This window comes from Periophthalmus magnuspinnatus, chromosome 22 (assembly GCF_009829125.3).
Source record: "Periophthalmus magnuspinnatus isolate fPerMag1 chromosome 22, fPerMag1.2.pri, whole genome shotgun sequence".
NCBI classification, from domain to species: domain Eukaryota; kingdom Metazoa; phylum Chordata; class Actinopteri; order Gobiiformes; family Gobiidae; genus Periophthalmus; species Periophthalmus magnuspinnatus.
In genome coordinates this window covers 316912-336709 of record NC_047147.1, presented here as the reverse complement: position 1 = coordinate 336709, position 19798 = coordinate 316912, and the positions used below count along the sequence as shown (strand labels likewise).

Sequence of the window (19798 nt, the reverse complement as noted above, 5' to 3'; positions counted from 1 at the left end):
ATGATGCTACTTGAAAAATTGCAGACATTGTGATTTGCTGATTGCATTGTGATTTTGATTTGTTTGCCTGAGTTAGACCTGGTTTAGTCTTGTCTTGGTTACGTTGAGTTTAATTTAGTCCTGGTTTAGACCTGATTTAGACATGGTTTAGATGTGGTTTAGACATGGTTTAGTCCTGGTTTAGACCTGGTTTAGGCCTGGTTTAGGCCTGGTTTGGTCCTGGTTTAGTCCTGGTTTAGTTCTTGTTCAGTGTTTATGTTATAGTCTTCAGCTTTATAATGATTTTTATCAGTCCAAGATGCTTTCTGTTTTTTTAAAGATATTTAAAACCTTTTCCGGCCTTTGTCTCTGTGCCGTCTCTTGCCACTTTGATCAAACTCCTCCTGTTTCATTTATATTTGTGCTAATTTTAGACCAAAACTTGAACCTTTTCATCTTTTATTGCATTTCCTCTTTAGTCTTTCTGCATGTTATTCCACAGGGCCTTGTTTCTGATGTCTAAGAGCAGCTTCCAGCCTCCGAAGCTAAAAGACAAAAACAAATGGTGAGTTTGTATTTATTTTCAGATATTTGCAGCATCTTAATGTTCCAGTTTTGTAGATTGTGGTTTGTAATCGTTGAATTTTAAACAATATTATCTTTCTCCTCAGGTCGGCCGCATTCCACAATTTTGTCAAAGTGTCTCTGACCAAGAATCCCAAGAAGAGGCCCACAGCGGAAAAGCTGTTATCAGTAATATGGCTTTATATTATCTCATATTTAGGAAGTAATGAATAGATTATAGATTAGCTGTAGGTACGCAAACCTCTTGGCAGTTGTAATATTTGTTTAATCTAGAATCAGTTTGCGCCCCTTTTATTAGTCATGTTATCATCTTAGTCATAATTCTCAGTAGCCCAGCTGAAGGAGCCCCCTAACCGTAAGGCTATCAGTTCTGTCCCACTGCCTACAATCATACTGTATCAAACTGTGTACTTGGGCAACATACTTCACCCTCCTCACCTCCCCTCACCAGGTTTATACTTTATTATTATACACAAGGTACTTAGTAGTAGAAAATATGTGCAGTCTATGTCTTATCCATAGACTGTATACATAAATGGACATAGCTAACCTGCTAGCCGTGGCGTTCCACATAGGTGATCCTGTGCGCGCTTCTGGCTCCATCGAATCTGGCTCCAATTCACTTTACATTGAAAAACTGTGTCCCGTGGCCTCGATGAGCCTCATTTGAATGGAGCCCAACACTGTGGGTGACATCACACTCACTTATTTCACTTCTTTATACAGTCTGTGGTCTACAGGTTACAATATTGGATTTCAATAGAATGTCCACATTATTTTTTTAAGATATTGTAAGTTTTATGATTGTATAAAGCTTATCATCATTCTAATTTCTTAATCTCTGGTGTCCTTGCAGCACGTGTTTGTGGCTCAGACTGGTTTGACCCGGAGACTCGCTGTGGATCTTTTGGATAAAATGAACAACCCAGAAAACCACCAGCCTTATGGAGAAGTGGATGATGACGACCTGGAGGTGAAATCATCATAAGGGGGCAAAAACAGACAGTCCTATAGCAGTACAGTAGAGTGAATGAATAAACCAAATCATAAAGAGACTGTAAAATACCATTATTATTATAGGCACTCCTGACTACTGAATACCGTAAAGCCTTACAATGTAACTTTTTAGAGTAAAAATAAGACTGTTCTGGTTTTCTGGTTTGGTTATGTTTATTGCACTGAAAAACATGCATCTTTACTGTGAATGGGCTTGCATATCCATAAACCTGATTCTCCTGCTTGTTTCCATGGAAATGTTGTTCCTTTGGCTGTAATCTTCCACAATATGGCATAAAACACTCTCTCCATGGAGAATGTTCCAAAGTATGTTTTAAACCTTCTATTTCTATGGATTCATACGGATGATGTGCCAACTCCATAAAGTTACACATGGCTACTTTAAGAATACTTTTAAGACGATTACCAAAACTAAATGGAAGTGTCTTTGCAATAGGGGACACATGAGTAAAATGAATGAGTAGGATTAATGCTAGCATTGCTTTTAAAGCTGTATTCTGTGTCCTGTGTGTCATTCTCACTGGGGTCCTGTGGTTGTTGTGGAGGAGGTGGTACCAGTCCAGTTTTACAGCTCATTGTGTGATTGTGCATTGAACAGCAGTGGCTCTGTCTCTGCTCTGAACACACTGACTGTAGAACTGTGGAGAGTACTCTGGGAGGAATAATAATGAGAAACGCTTCACCACAAAAGAGAAAAGGCTGGAAAAGCTTTAAGACTTGATGAAAATAGAAAATGGAAAAGCAGGATTAATAAATAAAACATATATCATATATTTCAATTGCGCCCATTCAAATTACAAATATTCACATTTTTTGCAAGATTTTTCAAAGTTAAATGATAATAAAAGATACGTTTTATGTCCAAATTAATGAGAAAAGAATTTGAACATAAAAAGTGAAATAAAGTGAAATATTATGAAGAACTGACAAAAATTATAAAAGTCATATATTTTATTATTATTATTATTATTGGTTTGTTATTTTTAATATAGTTTATTTATTTTTGTATAAAATTTGAACTCAACGAGCTCTAATTGTCACAAAAGACCCCAAGAAAAAATAACAAAAGACGACTCGGTAGCGCCATCCGTCCTAAAATATACAGGAAGTCGGCCATATTGGATCAAACCCGGGAATGACAAAAGAGCATACCCTCGCATTCAGGACATCTCCTCACACAGTTTTCATCACAAACACTTCAAATTTGGCCAAATCTCACTAAACCCATGTGTGATTAAAGATTATCAATTACATTTTGATTATGACTTTGGGTGTGGTCAGGGTGAATTTTCAACAAAATCGCAAATTTTTGAATATTTAAAAAAAATATTTTACTTTTTTATTTTACTTTTTGTTGGGAAAACGCTAATACAGCGTTTATGCACATTTGTGAGCTGAACGCAATGATATGCAAATCAAGGCACTCTCTCACAAAATGGCTCTCTAGCGCCCTCTTCAAATTTCATTTTCAAAAATTCATAGAAGACAATCGATTTGTCGTGGACCTGTGAAAAAATTCACAGGGGCCTTATTTGTGATGGGACACAATGTGAGAAAGTCACATGACTGTAGCTGTTATGGTTTAGGAGAAAAATAATGGGTGGGGAAAAAAATTCCATTATTATACTTACTGCTTTGAAGTCATTTTTGACCCCCTGAATGTTAACGAAAACTCAATTTTATTGAACCCAAAATTCAAGTTTGGTGAAAAATGTATTTTCATGTTCAAAAAAATTATTCTTTCAAAATGACTCAATAGCGCCACCTCAAAAATCAAAATGCATTACGTCAATGAGAGACCTTTTTTATCGTAGACAAATTAAATTTGGTACAACCATAGAACATGTCAAGACAAGTCAAAAATTATATTATGACCCCACCCTACACCCTACAGGAAGTCGGCCATTCTGGCCGGAACCCAATTTTTTCTAAATTTTACTCTCACATTTGAATTTTTTATACTCCATCCATCCATTTTCTTCCGCTTATCCGGGGCCGGGTCGCGGGGGCAGCAGTCTAAGCAGGGACTCCCAGACTTCCCTCACCCCGGACACGTCCTCCAGCTCCTCCAGTGGGACCCCAAGGCGTTCCCAGGCCAGCCGAGAGACACACTCCAGCGTGTCCTGGGTCTTCCCCGGGGCCTCCTCTCGGTGGGACATGCTCAGAACACCTCCCTAGGGAGGCGTCCAGGAGGCATCCTGAGCAGATGCCCAAGCCACCTCAGCTGGTTCCTCTCAACGTGTAGGAGCAGCGGCTCTACTCCGAGCTCCTCCCGTGTGACCGAGCTCCACACCCTATCCCTAAGGGTGCGCCCGGCCACTCTGCGGAGGAAGCCCATTTCAGCCGCTTGTATCCGCGATCTTGTCCTTTCGGTCATTACCCAGAGCTCATGACCATAGGTGAGGGTAGGAACGTAGATTGACCGGTAAATCGAGAGCTTCGCCTTCCGGCTCAGCTCCTTCTTTACCACAACGGACCAATACAGCAGACGCTGCACCGATCCGCCTGTCAATCTCCCGCTCCATCCTTCCCTCACTCGTGAACAAGACCCCGAGATACTTGAACTCCTCCACTTGAGGCAGAGACTCTCCACCCACCCGGAGAGGGCAAACCACCTTTTTCCGGTCGAGAACCATGGCCTCGGATTTGGAGGAGCTGATTCTCATCCCAGCCGCTTCACACTCGGCTGCAAACTGCCCCAGTGCCTGCTGAAGGTCCTGGCTCGAAGAAGCCATCAGGACAACATCATCTGCAAACAGCAGAGATGAAATCCTTTGGTTCCCAAACCAGACCCCCCTCCGGCCCCTGGCTGCGCCTAGAAATTCTGTCCATAAATATAATGAATAGAACCGGTGACAAAGGGCAGCCCTGGTGGAGTCCAACATGCACTGGGAACAGGTCTGACTTACTGCCGGCAATGCGAACACAGCTCCTGCTCCGGTCATACAGGGACCGGACAGCCCTTAGCAAAGAGCCCCGGACCCCATACTCCCAGAGCACCCCCCAAAGGACACCACGAGGGACACGGTCGAATGCCTTCTCCAGATCCACAAAACACATGTGGACTGGTTGGGCATACTCCCATGAACCCTCGAGGACCCGATGGAGAGTATAGAGCTGGTCCAGTGTTCCACGACCAGGACGAATAGACCTTACCGGGAAGGCTGAGGAGTGTTATTCCCCTGTAATTGGAACACACCCTCCGGTCCCCCTTCTTATACAGAGGGACCACCGCCCCGGTCTGCCATTCCACAGGTACTGTCCCCGACCGCCACGCGATGTTGCAGAGACGTGTCAGCCAAGACAGCCCTACAACATCCAGAGACTTGAGGTACTCAGGACGGATCTCGTCCACCCCCGGAGCCTTGCCACCGAGGAGCTTGCCAACCACCTCAGTGACTTCAGCCAGGGTGATGGACGAGTCTGCCTCTGGGTCCCCAGTTTCTGCTTCCTCCTCGGAAGACATGACAGTGGGATTGAGGAGATCCTCAAAGTATTCCTTCCACCGCCCGACAACATCCCCAGTCGAAGTCAGCAGCTCTCCACCCGCACTGTAAACAGTGTTGGTGAAGCACTGCTTCCCCCTCCTGAGGCGTCGGATGGTTTGCCAGAATCTCTTTGAGGCCGTCTGATAGTCCTCCTCCATGGCCTCCCCGAACTCCTCCCAACCCTGAGTTTTTGCCTCTGCGACTGCCCGAGCCGCGGCATGCTTGGCCCGTCGGTACTCATCAGCTGCCTCACGAGTCCCACGAGCCAACAAGGCTCGATAGGACTCCTTCAGCTTGACGGCATCCCTTACTTCCGGTGTCCACCACCGGGTTCGGGGATTGCCGCCGCGACAAGCACCACAGACCTTACGACCACAGCTACGAGCAGCCGCATCGACAATAGAGGTGGAGAACATGGCCCACTTGGAGTCCATGTCTCCAACCTCCCCCGGGATCAGGGAGAAGCTCTCCCGGAGGTGGGAGTTGAAGACCCCCCTGACAGAGGGCTCCGCCAGACGTTCCCAGCAGACCCTCACAATGCGCTTGGACCTGCCAGGTCTGTCCGGCTTCCTCCTCCGCCAGCGGATCCAACTCACCACCAGGTGGTGATCAGTTGACAGCTCAGCCCCTCTCTTCACCCGAGTGTCCAAGACACGCGGTCGGAGGTCAGATGACACGACAACAAAGTCGATCATCGACCTCCGACCTAGAGTGTCCTGGTGCCATGTGCACCGATGGACACCCTTGTGCTCGAACACGGTGTTTGTTATGGACAAGCTGTGACTAGCACAGAAGTCCAATAACAAAACACCGCTCGCGTTCAGATCGGGGAGGCCGATTTTTTTATACTGTGAATTTTAATTCAAGAAACTTGCAAACTGGACAAAATGAACTAGACCCATGAGGAATTACAGGCGACTCTTTTGGATTTTTCTAAGTTATGAAATGTGGGTGTGTCCAGCCTGCATAGAAAAGACGTTTTTTGAAGTTTTTAATTGTGTGTAACTCAAACATGCAGTTTCCTATTTCCCGGGATTAATATACATTTTGTTCAAAATTCTGAATGCATAGATATACTATTTGTATAGGTCAGACCTTATATTGTTCCACAGCGCCCCCTTGAACTTTTGAATTGGACCAAAAAAATTACTTTGACATAAACATTTGAAATTCGGCTTGGAATTTGGCCAGTACAGAACATACCTCTGTCTGCAACCATGTTACCGTGGCAACATAATAAATGTGTCATTGAAATGAATGGGGTTCAGAGTACTGGACTTTGTTGTAGACTAAATAGATGCTCTACACTCATCAAACTATGGCCTAAAATTCAAGATTGGCAAAAAATTTAGAATTTTTATGTGCAAAAAAAATGTATGTCTCAAAATTACTCAATAGCGCCACCTCAAAAATCAAAATACATGACTTCAATGAGAGACCTTTTTTATTGTAGATAAATGAAATTTGGTAGAAACATAGAACATGTCAAGTAAAAAATTATATTATGACCCCACCCTAAACCCTACAGGAAGTCGGCCATTGTGGGCGGAACCCCATTTTTTCTAAATTTTACCTCTCACATTTGGATTTTTTGCGCCATGGATTTTCATTCAAGAAACTTGCAAATTGGTCAAAATGAACTAGACCCATGTATAGGCTACTCTCCTGAAATTTTTTATGTCATAAAATGTGGGTGTGGCCAGCCTGCAAAGAAAAAAGACGTTTTTTGAAGTTTTTAATGGCCCGTAACTCAAACATGCAGTGTCCTATTTCCTGGCATTAATATACACTTTGTTCAAAATCTTGATTTGAGTGCATAGATATGCAATTTATATATGTCAAACATTACATTGCTCCACAGCGCCCCTTTGAACTTTTTAATGGTAGGCAAAAAAATTACTTTGTGAAATGTGAAATTACATGTGAAATTTGGCATGAACATCCCTAATGCCATACTGAACAAAAAAGCCAATGAGAACATACCTCTATTTGCAACCGTGCAGGCGTGACATTGTCATAAATCGTCTCATTGGAATGACTGGAGTAGTATTACTGGGTCGCTGATTTTAGGGGGAGGGGCGATGTAAGCGGGAATGAAATGTAGGATCTTCGAGGTGGCATGTACCCTGCGGTCGCAAGGGGTGGCGAGGGCCTTTATCACTGCTTGCAGTTTTAATTATTATTGTTATTCAAAAATAATAAATTTTATTAATTTATTTTTTGTGTAGAAAATTGCCTAGAATTTTGATTCAAGTTTTTGATTTTGTTTTTTAGTAGATGTTGGGTCATCGTTGAGCAGATCAGCCTGACAGTCCTTCTGTTCCTAATATTATGAAATTACAAATGACCGTTGACAATATTGACATTCACCCCGCCCTGAACTTGTCTCATCAAGTGTTAAACCAACTTTGCCAAACTATTTTTTTGTTTTCTGGTTGTCTAGTCTATAAATCTCTTTTTTTTCTCTTTTTCTCTTTTTTTCAGCCCATCGCTGTTAGACACACCATCAAATCCAGTAAAAAACAGGGCAAGGCCGAGAGGACGCCTTCAGAGATGGACTGTAAGTTAAAAACAAAAGCAACTTTCTTTCATATAAAAGATGAAATGTGAATTAGTGATTAGGGATGGGATGAGATCTTGTGTCACAAGATCTCACAAGACAAAATGTGCACACATTCAGTTCAGTTTATGTTTATGTATATAGCACCTTTAAAACGATTTCAGCACAGCACACATGAGAAAAAAAATCTCAAGACTGTATGAAGTTAGACTGTCATTTATATATACCGTCTATGGTATTAAGTAGTTACTTACTATCATTAATAAACTGTTGATTATGAATTTCTTTGTTAAGACTAAGGTCAATCAGGTGTTTCTATAAAGAGTTAAAGAGTTATCATTGTCTTTATTACACACTTATCTTATTGGATCATTTGGTAGAACACACTCCATTTAGCTGGTCATGTCATTAATATCTCTTTGTACTGACACATACCACACACTCTTGAGGTTTTTGTACTCGTTGATACTAGATCCACTTCCTGTTTACTCCCTTGTTCTCAGCATTTCTCAGTATTGAATATGTGTCTCTCTGAAGCTTACAACGGGAATTCAAGGCCAAACTCTCCTCAGAAACACAGGGAGCAGGCAGGTCTGTGACTCAGTGTTAGACTGTAGTGTTTAATAACAGAATGTAGTGAGCTTAATCATACTAATCTGGACTAATGTGTGAGCGGTTTAGAGTGAGACTTACCAGATGTTAACTTGATACTAGTGAATAGTCTAGAGATGGGTTCCTGGTAAGGCTGAGCAATATTTTTTTTTTCCCCCAGTCTCGATTTTCAACTTTATTTTATTTAATCTTGTTAAAACAAGAATAAACAACAATAATCGCAATATTATTTAATTTATTTAATTTATTTATTTATAATTTCATTTTTTTCGAGATTTTTCCTTTACATACATAAAAAGGCATAAACAACAACCTCATTAAACAAATATGGGTCTATGAAATATTATTTTCAATATAAATTTTCTGAATGTAAATATGACACTTCCAGGATTAAGTATAAGGATTTAAATGTTCACAACAGCAGAAAGACTAGATGGAAACTAGCTTTAGCTAAATCTGGTGTAAACCATCTCTTCCTTCATGATATTAATGTGATGGTTCCTGTTTAAATAAAATAATAATCAAAAAAACTAAACACATTTTTTTACTTTGTTATATGGCCCAATTTTTACATCCCTACTATTTTAATACAGATACATATTTTTAAAATATAATCCATAAATAGCAATATATTAAACTTAATGGTGTACTGTGTAACTTTCCTGGTGAGGGGTCCACGACTTGCTTCTCTCCATGGGGATGTTAATGCAAGATAGACACGATTATCACACTGTGGATAAAGCAGTGAGTGTATTTATTACTAAAATAATAACTATCGTTTTTGCCATTTTACCACACCCCCTTTTTATTCAACCAATCGATGGGCAGCACATGGAGACATTTGGGGCCGACTTCCATATTTGGAATTCCGAACAATAGTATCACAGCAACCAAGAGCCAATCCGAAGCGAGGCCCCTTCCCACCCACACCGCTACTTTAGAAGTGAGCGGGCGCATAGCAATGCTGTCAATCAAACTTGTTTTTAATGCTAGCGGGAGCGACCTCAGGGAAAGAAGGCGCCTGATTTGTCTGTTATTAATGTTCATATCTTGATTTACAGACACAATAGTGAAATAAAAAACACAGGATCATGTAGAGCGGTTTAATACAAACATTTAAGAACAAAATGACGAGTCTGACAGCAGCAGTTACAGAGAGAGGGCAGTAAACTGAACTGAGCCGGATGCGCGCCCATGAGCACTTCCTATTTGGAACACGGCGGCTAGCAGGTTAGCTATGTCCATTTTGTCCATTATCCTTAGTTATGTACAAAATTGGTAATTGGCTCCAACTTTCATGTCTGACACTTAACATTAGTGAAACAGCATCCTTGTTAACGGAGTAAAAATAAATATTATAACAGACAAAGTAACTTGGGGTTCATTTGGACTAGACTTTGTCTTTCAAAAAGCATGTAAAAAAAAGTATGCAACTCCGATACAACATCTCTTCCCTAAGACACATGAGGAACAACCTGACAGTAGAGGGCGCTCTGATATATTTCAATGCCATGATGATCCCACACATGACCTACTGTGTGTCCTGCTGATCTCAGGCCGATGAGAGTGACTCAAACCTCTCGGATCCATCTACAATCAGGCATTAAAGGCACTCGATAAAAGCACCCCTTTGTCATCACCATTGTAATATCCTAAATAAATATAAAATATTCAGTTACGACAATTTAATTTTGTATAAAAATTTAAGAAATGTATTAACAATTATTAATATTGCAGCTCCACCTACATTGAAAAAAGGCATTAAACTGTCTTCCGAACAAACTCCTCAATCCACTCTACTGCATAGATCCTCGGCCTTTGCTCAGTCACCTTGTCATTTCAAACCATCAGACAGAGAATCAGCTCCAGACTCTGAAACTGTCTGTAGATTTGAATAATTTTACTAGAAATTTGAAAAAGTACATTTTATATAATCAAATGTGATCACACTAGTCTAGTTAATTTGTAATGTTCTGTCTCACTGTAAAAACCTGCACATAATGATTGTTAAATATGTTTGGACTGTGGGAAACAAACTGTATTGGACATGGGGACATTTATTCTATTTTACTGCTAATGTCAATGATGAACTGTTTAAATGCATATTTTAATGTGCTTTCACCTGCCCCGGGACTGGACATGGGGAAGTAGCAGTGGCTAAATCTGGTACAAATCTCTTCTTTTGTAAGATTAATGAATTTGTACATGATCCCCGACAAATAAAGAAGAAAGAAAGATTTATATATACAATGTATGATATCATACAGTGATCTGATCTCAAAACTGAAACCAGCAATATCTCCCTTTTATATTTGTTCTATATTTTCAATGGTGTCCTTGTGATTTGGCTGAGTTACACAACCTGCTGTGATTTTGAACCTACGTTGTTAAATCGTTCCAACATTCTGTTCTAGATTCCTGTTTACAGCCTCCCTTTATTTTAATGAATGAGATTACACTCTGTTATGGGCAGTTTCTTTGGCCTTAGTCACTGATTCTACATACTACACTCTTCTCTGATCTGTTCTAATGTTGTTTCCTCATCACAAACAGACCTGGAGGTGTGTCTCATTGTCTTATTCACACATGTTTAATACACAAACTCTGCATATTGAGGCTGAGTTCTTCTCTCAAACAGAAAACACTCTGTTCCACCTTGTGATGTCATGATGTGGTAATACAGGAAGTGTCTCCACTGTGTTTTTAAACTCCATACACCGTCACTAGAATCATTTGGATCATTTCAGTCCTGGAATTGCCAATCTCTGCTGAACTAAAGATAAAAGGAGCTGTTAACTTAACTTAACTACCACTTCATGACATCACAAGGTGGAACAGAGCATTTTGATCTTTGGAGATGTAGACAGACAATAATAAAGTGTTACTCAAACATGTGTCAATGAAACAAAACACAACTCCAGGTATGTTTTTGAGGAGGGAACAGCATTAGAACATGGATTAAAGCTCATAAGAGTTACTTTTGTGTAAAATGGAACCTTTGATGAATAATAAAAGACTTAAGTGTAATTTATACACACACACACACACATATATATATATATTTTAATACCTACATAACTTAAAACTGCACTGTGTAACTTTTCAGGTGGACGGTCTGCTACCTGCTTGTCTCATTGGAGATGTTTTTGCTTTCCTTTTTTCCCCATATAGCTTTAAACATATTTAGATTTTGTTGTTCAATTACATTTTTTACACATATATAACTTGAAAAACATGTATTCAGGGTTACCTCTCCACAGAGCTGACCTGTAACTTGGCCTAATGCATTTGCATGGAGATGGGTGTAATGCCAAAGTGTGGAAAATTCTTGGCAAAGCATTAACATCTCCATGGAGACGAGCAGAAATCTCATGTAAACCTGAGCTTACTTAGTTAAAATATAATTTGCTGACTTCTATGTTGTTTTGAGATCAGTTATTGGCTGTTACAGCTAAGGGTTTCTCCATAGACTGTATATATCAATGGACACAGCGAACCTGCTAGCCATGTTCCAAGCAGGAAATGATCATGGGCGCGCTTCCAGCTCTATCGGCTCAATTCATTTTCTATTGAAAAACTGTGTCTCCTCTCTCTGTAACTGCTGCTGTCAGACCTGTCATTCTGGTCATAAAATGTTCGTATTAACCCGCTCTACATGATCCTGTTTTTTTTATTTCACTAACAGACAAATCAGGCTTCTTCTTTCCCTGAGGTCACTCCCGCTAGCATTAGCGACAGTTTTGATTGACAGCGTTGCTGAGCGCCCGCTCCCTGTTAATCCAGCGGTATGGGCAGGAAGGGGCATTACCTTCAACAGCCTCACTCTGGATTGGCTCTTTGGTTGATATGATACTCAAGACCAGAATTCCAAAGATGAACCTCAGCTCTACATTGGCTCCTATAACTGCACTAGCCTCGATGAGCTTCATTTGACTGGATATATAATTATATACTAGTGTATAATTAAAACTACCTATTATTACTACCTGTGTTATTTTATACATATATATGAATATATATGTGTGTTGCATCTATTGCCACTGCTAATGTAAAACAATTGGCAAACAAGGATAGTGTCGCAAACCAAATGTAAGTAAATGCCTTGAGCTAAAGTCACAGGTTTCTTTCTCAACCCCAGTAGTACATTGAAAAGAGGAAGTGTGTTTGTCTGTGAGCCAGGTAGAAATGCATGCAAACTTATCCTTGGATATTGGAGTGCCAGTGCCCCCTAGTGTCAAAGAAACACACAAGAAAAACTATTCTTTCTGTTCTGTCTGTAAACTACTTTGTGTCTTTTACAGTCGATAAGTTGGAGTTCCAGCCGCCCATTCGCAAAGAGACAGAGGCACATTCAGAAATGGTAAAGTAAATTCTTTTATTTCTAAAAATACAGTCATTAATTAAACATGTAGGACTGTCACGATAACACATTTGGAAGTTTGATATATCTCTGAAGTAAATATAGATAATATTGAAACTCATTTACACCACTGACAAAAAAGCCCAATAGCAGATTTAAACCGCAAAAACTATTAAATCTATAATATTGTTTAAAAAAATCATGAGCTGCAAGAAATAAACAGCAGAATGAAACACTTTAGGCGATAATTTGCATATTTAATAAGTCATAGACATAGAGCTCATCATATAGCCAAAAATAAGCAAAAATGTCCCAGTCGTGCAAAGAAAAACGGGTTTTTACTGTTTTTAAACGACCAAACAAAAACTGATAACTCTACTAACTCAAATATTGCTATGTAAAGTGAGAAATAGACAAAAAAGTAAGTAATACGCCTTATTAAAGAACATTTAGAGTTATTTTTAGAAGTTAGAAAATTACATTCTTTTTTAACTTATTTATTTTATGTTTTTTTCTCACTGGTCAACATACAACACACACGTAATATATACACCTTCACATATACACACCCATACTTCATACGGACTACGTACACGAGCATATACAGCACACGTACATTTTCTTTTTACATGTATACTAGTATGATAATAGGATGTGCATGTTTTTCACAGTGTCACTTAAACTTCCGTAAACTAAGTGTAAGTTTACGGAATGGAATCCATCACCACTGTACAAGCCAAACAGTTTGAGGCTTGGCAGATACTTTTTGTTTTTACTTAACTATTTCCTTCCTTTTGCCATTTGAGTTTGACACACTATTTTATGAAAGAGGAGAATTTTGTAAGAGAAAGAAAAAAAATATACAGGGGAAAAAATAAATAAAATGGTAATATAATGTAATAGGATTTGAAAATAAATAAAATTAAATAATGAGTAATGTAAGTTTTGATAAAATAAATCTATAAAAAACCTTAACTGCTCCATAACTGTAATACCGAGTGACTTGTACCGTTGTTGAAAATCCTGCTTTTGTGTGTTTTTTTTTAATAGGATGTAAATAAGGACAACGACTTCTCTTCGGCCTGGAGTCCATTCGCAGAGGGAGGCATTACATCCAGGTAAGACATGGATGATACTCAGAGTTTAAGCCTAGCGTTCCGTATCACGCTGTTACTGCTCACGTATGGATATTTGTGAGAGTAAATCTGTTTTATGTGTTTAGTCTGTGCTTTTCCGTTTGTTCCTTCAGTCGCTTAATACGCTCTGAGCTAACTCATTATCTGCATGTGTGAACTGGAGTCCCATTATTTCTACTGACTAACTCTTTGGACATGAAAATTGGGTTTCAGAGTTTTCATACTATTTAAAAAAATATAATCCATAAATAATAATATATTAGCTTTAAAGGTGCACTATGTAACTTTCCTGGTGAGGGGTCCACCACTTGCTTGTCTCCATGGAGATGTTCTTGCTTTATACACATATTTATTACTAAAATAATACCTTGAAAAACACTGCAAAATAGCTCACCTTTCCACAGATCTGACCTGTAACTTGGCCTAGTGTTACTTGGATACAGGGAGACAGACAAGTTTAAAGCCATTCTGTGGAACATTCAGGCAAAGGAACAACGTCACGATACTATAATTTAAAACTCGATTTCAATATCAAGGAATAGGCTTGATACTCGATACCGATCCCGAAACCACTATTACAAAAACACTTTCTTTAGACAATATACTGTGATGTTCCACATTAAATGTTGTACTTTGTGTCCTGTTCCCATGTGTCTTATATGTGTGTAATCCCTCAGTGTCCAGCAGGTTCATAGTGGTCCGTGTGTGTGACTGTCTGTATACTAGTCTATGTGTCTTATATTTATGAAAGATACAGCTCAGCATGATTATAAACATATTCATTAAAGGTTCATTTCTGTCAATGGGATATTTTTAGTATGGATACCTGCTCAAATGAGTATCTAGTTTCAATACTAGTTTTGGTATCATTTAGTTTTAGATATTTGATACTTTTGATGTACTCTAAGTAATAAACAGGTGACCGACACTCCATCCGAAAAGTTACATACTAGACCCTAGACCTTTAAATGCACAATATGACTTTGGTACAAGCTTTGTGCTCTATTTAAAAACATGCCATAGTGTGACTTCACTAATACTCTTTATTTCCTCATAATTTGCTTGAAAACATAGCCTCGTTTTGCATGTTTCACCTTTGTTTTGCTTTGACTCTTTATTTTCTCCTCCTCTCTCACCTCCCTGTCCACCGGCTGTTTGTCCTTTCAAGGAGCCTTCTCAAAAGCGTTGAGGACGAATTGTTCCAACGGTAAAACTAACATAGTGTTCTGCACCTGCACTCTCTCCCTCTGCATCATCTCCCTGTGACCTCTGACCCTTTTACACAGAGCGCTTTGACATGGCTTCAGTCACCTTATGTGGTGTTGTAGACGCTGCTTAAATTGGATTAAAGTTCTTTTCAAGGGAAAAAGCAAATTGCTAGGGCGATGAGGCTTTGTGGTTAAGGTTGTTTTCACACGTTACTGGCTCTGTAGAGCACCCCCCCAGTGGCATTAGATTTCTGTTTATTTTACTTTTGGGTCGGTTTTGTTCACACACCGCACACCATTCATCCCAAACACCAGGAGCCACGTGAGAGTCCATCAGCTGATCAAAGAACTTATCTCCATGACAATGAGCTTCAAGCAACAGAGCACCGTGAACACACTTACACATGCACACATGCACATAAACACATACACACACTCACCTCCCCTGTACACGAGGGGCTTTTCTTTCTCCTGAGTGCTGGAGCTGCTCCGAAACCGCCAATTTCAAGCACACTCAGACTGGCCGTTTACTGCGGTCCAGAATGTGACCGTCTCAAGCACTGCTCTCGGAGTGAATGCTTTTTTATGTTAACCAAACTAGAGGCAGTGTGAAAACGACCTTAATTTACAGAATCTAACATGAAGGTTTTTCTGTTTTCTGACTGTGTGTGCTGGTGTTGTGTCCTTAGGCATTGCACTTAATCCATTTGTTTTATTCTAATTTGTCAGTCCATTACGTATATGCATGTAAGACGTTTATTTGGAATGGGACATACATTTTTCTGTGGAGTTAAAGGTACACTATGCAACTTTTCTGGTGGGAGGTCCATCAGACTTTTTCAGGACAAATCGTAAAGTGACATTGTAATGTTACTTACAGAATCAATAAACAATGTATAAATTGTGCTTTCACATGAGGCACATTATTGACTTAAATTGCCATTAAATTCCATTGATGCTATAACGTCATATCGCCAAAAGCTGATATCAGTGATCAGCCTCAAAAATCTTGATCGGAGCATCTCTAGTTTTATAAGAGAGCTACTATTATACTCAAATATTAGCATTTTATATAATTTAGATTAGCTGTTTGTTTTCAAATATTGCAAAAATTGTCTAATATGCAAACTAGAATCTAAATGCTACTATTATAGAAAGATAGTGTGAGACCAGGTGAAAGCATCATATTTTTCACCTACTTGACCAAATAAGGCAAGTTTATTTGTACAGCACAATTGGTCCACAAAGTAATTCAGAGTGTTTTAAAAAATAAGAAAGACATTAAAATCACAATACAACAAATCGAAACATAAATAGTCATTATAAAATTAACATTAAAAGAGAAGAGGCAGAATAAAACCCTTTCAGTCACATACAGCTAAGCAGATCTATTTGGCAATGTTTAAATCCAGGCTCAAAGTAGAGGCCTGTCTCACATTTTCAGGAAGATTGTTCCAGGTTTTAGCTGCACAAAACTCAAAGACTGATTCAACATGTTCAGTTCTGTTTCAGTCCTGTTTCGGTCCTGTTTCGGTCCTGTTTCGGTCCTGTTTCGGTCCTGGTGTGGTCCTGGTTTGGTCCTGGTTTAGTCCTAGTGGTGGGTCTGGTGTGGTTCTGCTTTGGTCCATGTTTAGTCCGTGTTTAGTCCTGGTTTAGTCCTGGTTTAGTCCTGGTTTAGTCCTGGTTTAGTCCTGGTTTAGTCCTCAGAGTGTGAGATGGTTCATGTGGCTCTAACATGTGGGAGATGTACTTTGGCACTGGTCTATGGAGAGACTTATACACAAGCAGAGCTGCTTTAAAGTCTATTCTCTGAGCCACAGGAGCCAGTGCAGAGACCTGAGCACATGACAAATGTGTGAAGTCCTTCCTGGTTTTAGACATGAGCACAGGACGCATGTGTCAGGTACTTCCTGGTTCTAGTCAGGACCCAAGCAGCAGTGTTCTGGATGTACTGCAGCCGTCTTAAGGCCCATTTGGAGAGGCCAGTGTGCAGGCTGTTACGGTAGTCTAACGCATGGATAAGTCTCTCTAAGTCTGGTTTTGACAATATGGTAAATGATGGTAAAAAAGCCACAGATGCTGTTTTGATGTGGCTATTTAAAGTTCAAGTCTGAGTCCATTATTAACTGCTAAATTCATATGGCTGTCAGATTCTTTAAATTTAACACACACCTGCTCTTAGCCCCTCCCATACCTTTCGTCTGTCACGTCTCCACATCACGCTGTTTGTTATTGCTCTCACTTTGCTCCCTAAGGTTCCAGTAATGATCTCCGCTCCTCCTCTGCCTCTTCCCCAGAGTCCGGTTTCTATTTCTCTACAGACCAAATCGTCATTAACATTTGTTCCATAATTTCCCCTTGAGATAACAATGTCTTATCTTCCACCATCTTGTTTTTTTGTTGTTTTTTTTCATTTTCCAGTGGACATGTGGCTCCTTTGGAAGATGCATTTGAAGACGTGGAAATGTAAGCTGTCAGCAGAGGCTTAAACTCACTGCTGGTTAAATATAAGTTGTGTTAAAATAGTCTCATGTTTATATTACAGATCTACTCTCAAACCTGGTGTTCCCCCACCACTGCCCCCAAAGGTATGGATCTAAGTGGGTTTTCTTAATAGACAGAACAGAGAATCAAATCATTAAATATAATATAAATATAATTAGGTCTTTTTTGAATGTCTGCAGTGCAATCTTGTAAAAGTTCACAGACTGCAATGCATATGGCAGAATGTTCAGCAGTTACCATATCAATCAATCAATCAATCAAACTTTATTTCTATAGCACCTTCCACCATAGTGACACAATGCACATATTAGCAAACACAGCCAAAAAAGCATTAATATTGTTTGAATACTCAAAAACAAAAAAAAACAAAAAACAAAAAACGAAATGGATTTAAATAGCACATTTTCAGGAGACTGTGATCAATCCGAGTGTTGGCTAATGGTAGCTAGTTTGTGACTGTAATGTTTTGTGAGAGGAATTTGTTTAACAGCACAAATCAGCTCACCTGTCTTAGTTTTGTAGTCTTAAAATAAAGGTCAGATTAAAGTCACACCCAAGTTTTCAGAGAATATTAATGTTTTTTTTGGCTGTGTTTGCTAATGTCTGCAATGTGTCACCATGGTAACAGCAGAAACATTCTGCCATAGGCGTGCATGTCGAACACCGTTAGTGTGGGTCACTACAAACTATCAATATAACTATGGGAGGTTCACTGGTTTTGAAAGCATAATCCAAAATTATGACCATAATTTGTTTGGGATTGGCTTCACAAACTTTTCATATTAATATTCATTTCACCACTTTTAGAAGCTATTGTGAAAAAATAATTTGACTTTTGTTTAATTATGCTGACAGAGAAGACATGGAACTTTTTTGTTCTTTGTGGATAGGCCCAGTAATTAAGATATTAAACAAAAAACAGGTCAAAACATCTCTCCTCTGACAGGGAAATGGCAAATTCCACCTGAGAATTCTGACCTGTCTCCAGTGCAGTTTAAACTATAGCGATTCTAAATTGTTGTGATGTCACTTGAGTACAGCCTGTTTGGGCTTAGTTTCAGAAAGTCACCAAAACACAAACATGCCCACATCACCACAGACTGTTCGCAATGACACCAATATTAATGTACAACTTTCTGGGAAAAGTGTAAAATATCTCAAATTCTCTTATCTCTTTCAGCCTCGATTGAGTTCGTCGGACGACATCGGTTTGAACGATGAGCGCTCTTTGACGGTGAAAAGGTTTCCGAACTCTGAGAATGGTCCTGGCCCAACGGCACGAAGGAAATCCACTCCAGAGCAGGGAAACAAACCTGAGACCAACCAGGACTATCTGTCTGTGAGCGTCAGCAGCCCTGGGATCCTTTCTCACTCCTCAGACCCTGGTGAGGAAATATACAAGTTTAAAATGGGTAGTTACTGTATTACCAATTTAAACCTGTAATAATTAAGCTGGAAGACAAAGGTGCTATAGCTGTACCTGATTTTTATTTCTTAAAAACATGAATAACAGAACTAGTTCATTTTAAATGGTTTGCAGTGGTCCGAAGTTCGTCCTCACCATAGACTGTATATATAAATGGACATAGCTGGTGCACTAGCCCGCATGTTCCAAACAGGAAGTGATCGTGGGCCGCTTCTGGCTCCATCAACTCTGGCTGCAACTCACTTTACATTGAAAAATTGTCAAACCTCCTCTGTAACTACTGCTGTCAGACTTGTCATTTTGGTATTCAAATGTTTGTATTAACCCTCTACATGATCCTGGGTTTTTTATAAAATTTTTGTGTCTGTAAATCAAGACATGAATATTGATAACAGAAAAATCAAGCACCTTCTTTTCCCAACTTCAAATTGGCCACTATAAGTGCTAGCCTCGATGAGCTTCATTTGGAGTTGAACGCTGTGGGCAACGTCAAACTCACTCACTCCGCTTCTTTTCACAGTCTACATTCCTCACTTACCTTATGCGTTCCGAGCATCTTAATTATTCACTGCGCTGAGTTTATAAGAGCTAGTCACAACTTGCAGAGGCCAGAGCACAGTTTTGCCGTCATGTTTATGCTAAAAACAGCTAGCATGCTAACAGTGCACTTCTTGTGCTTTTGTTTTTTTTTCACTGCACACTATGCAGTTGATTGATCATGATCTTTTTATATATCTTGTTGTTTTCTTGCAAGCTCTCTATAAGTCTAAATGTACAGGTAAGGCTATACAACATCATTTTAATGTTTTTTTTTTTGTTTTTTTTCCCTAACTGATCTGGAATCTAAGAAAAACCTTAATTTGTTCTTCAATGGTGAAATTACAGTGTTGCAAAGTATATGAAATGCAGCAGTATTATAAGC

At 39.4% G+C, this 19798-nt stretch overlaps 1 protein-coding gene across 1 annotated transcript in view; it reads left to right on the top strand.

Moving 5' to 3' along the window:
- map4k5 (mitogen-activated protein kinase kinase kinase kinase 5) overlaps positions 1 to 19405 on the top strand; it is a 59676-nt gene extending 40271 nt beyond the window's left edge. Inside the window, exons 11-18 of the mRNA XM_055231101.1 lie at positions 482 to 544; positions 651 to 732; positions 1421 to 1537; positions 7554 to 7629; positions 12543 to 12601; positions 13652 to 13719; positions 17491 to 17533; positions 18631 to 19405. Coding sequence (XP_055087076.1) covers positions 482 to 544; positions 651 to 732; positions 1421 to 1537; positions 7554 to 7629; positions 12543 to 12601; positions 13652 to 13719; positions 17491 to 17533; positions 18631 to 18894 — 772 coding nt within the window. The 3' untranslated portion in view covers positions 18895 to 19405. The remainder of the gene's footprint in view (positions 1 to 481; positions 545 to 650; positions 733 to 1420; positions 1538 to 7553; positions 7630 to 12542; positions 12602 to 13651; positions 13720 to 17490; positions 17534 to 18630) is intronic.
- Positions 19406 to 19798: the final 393 nt, after the last annotated feature.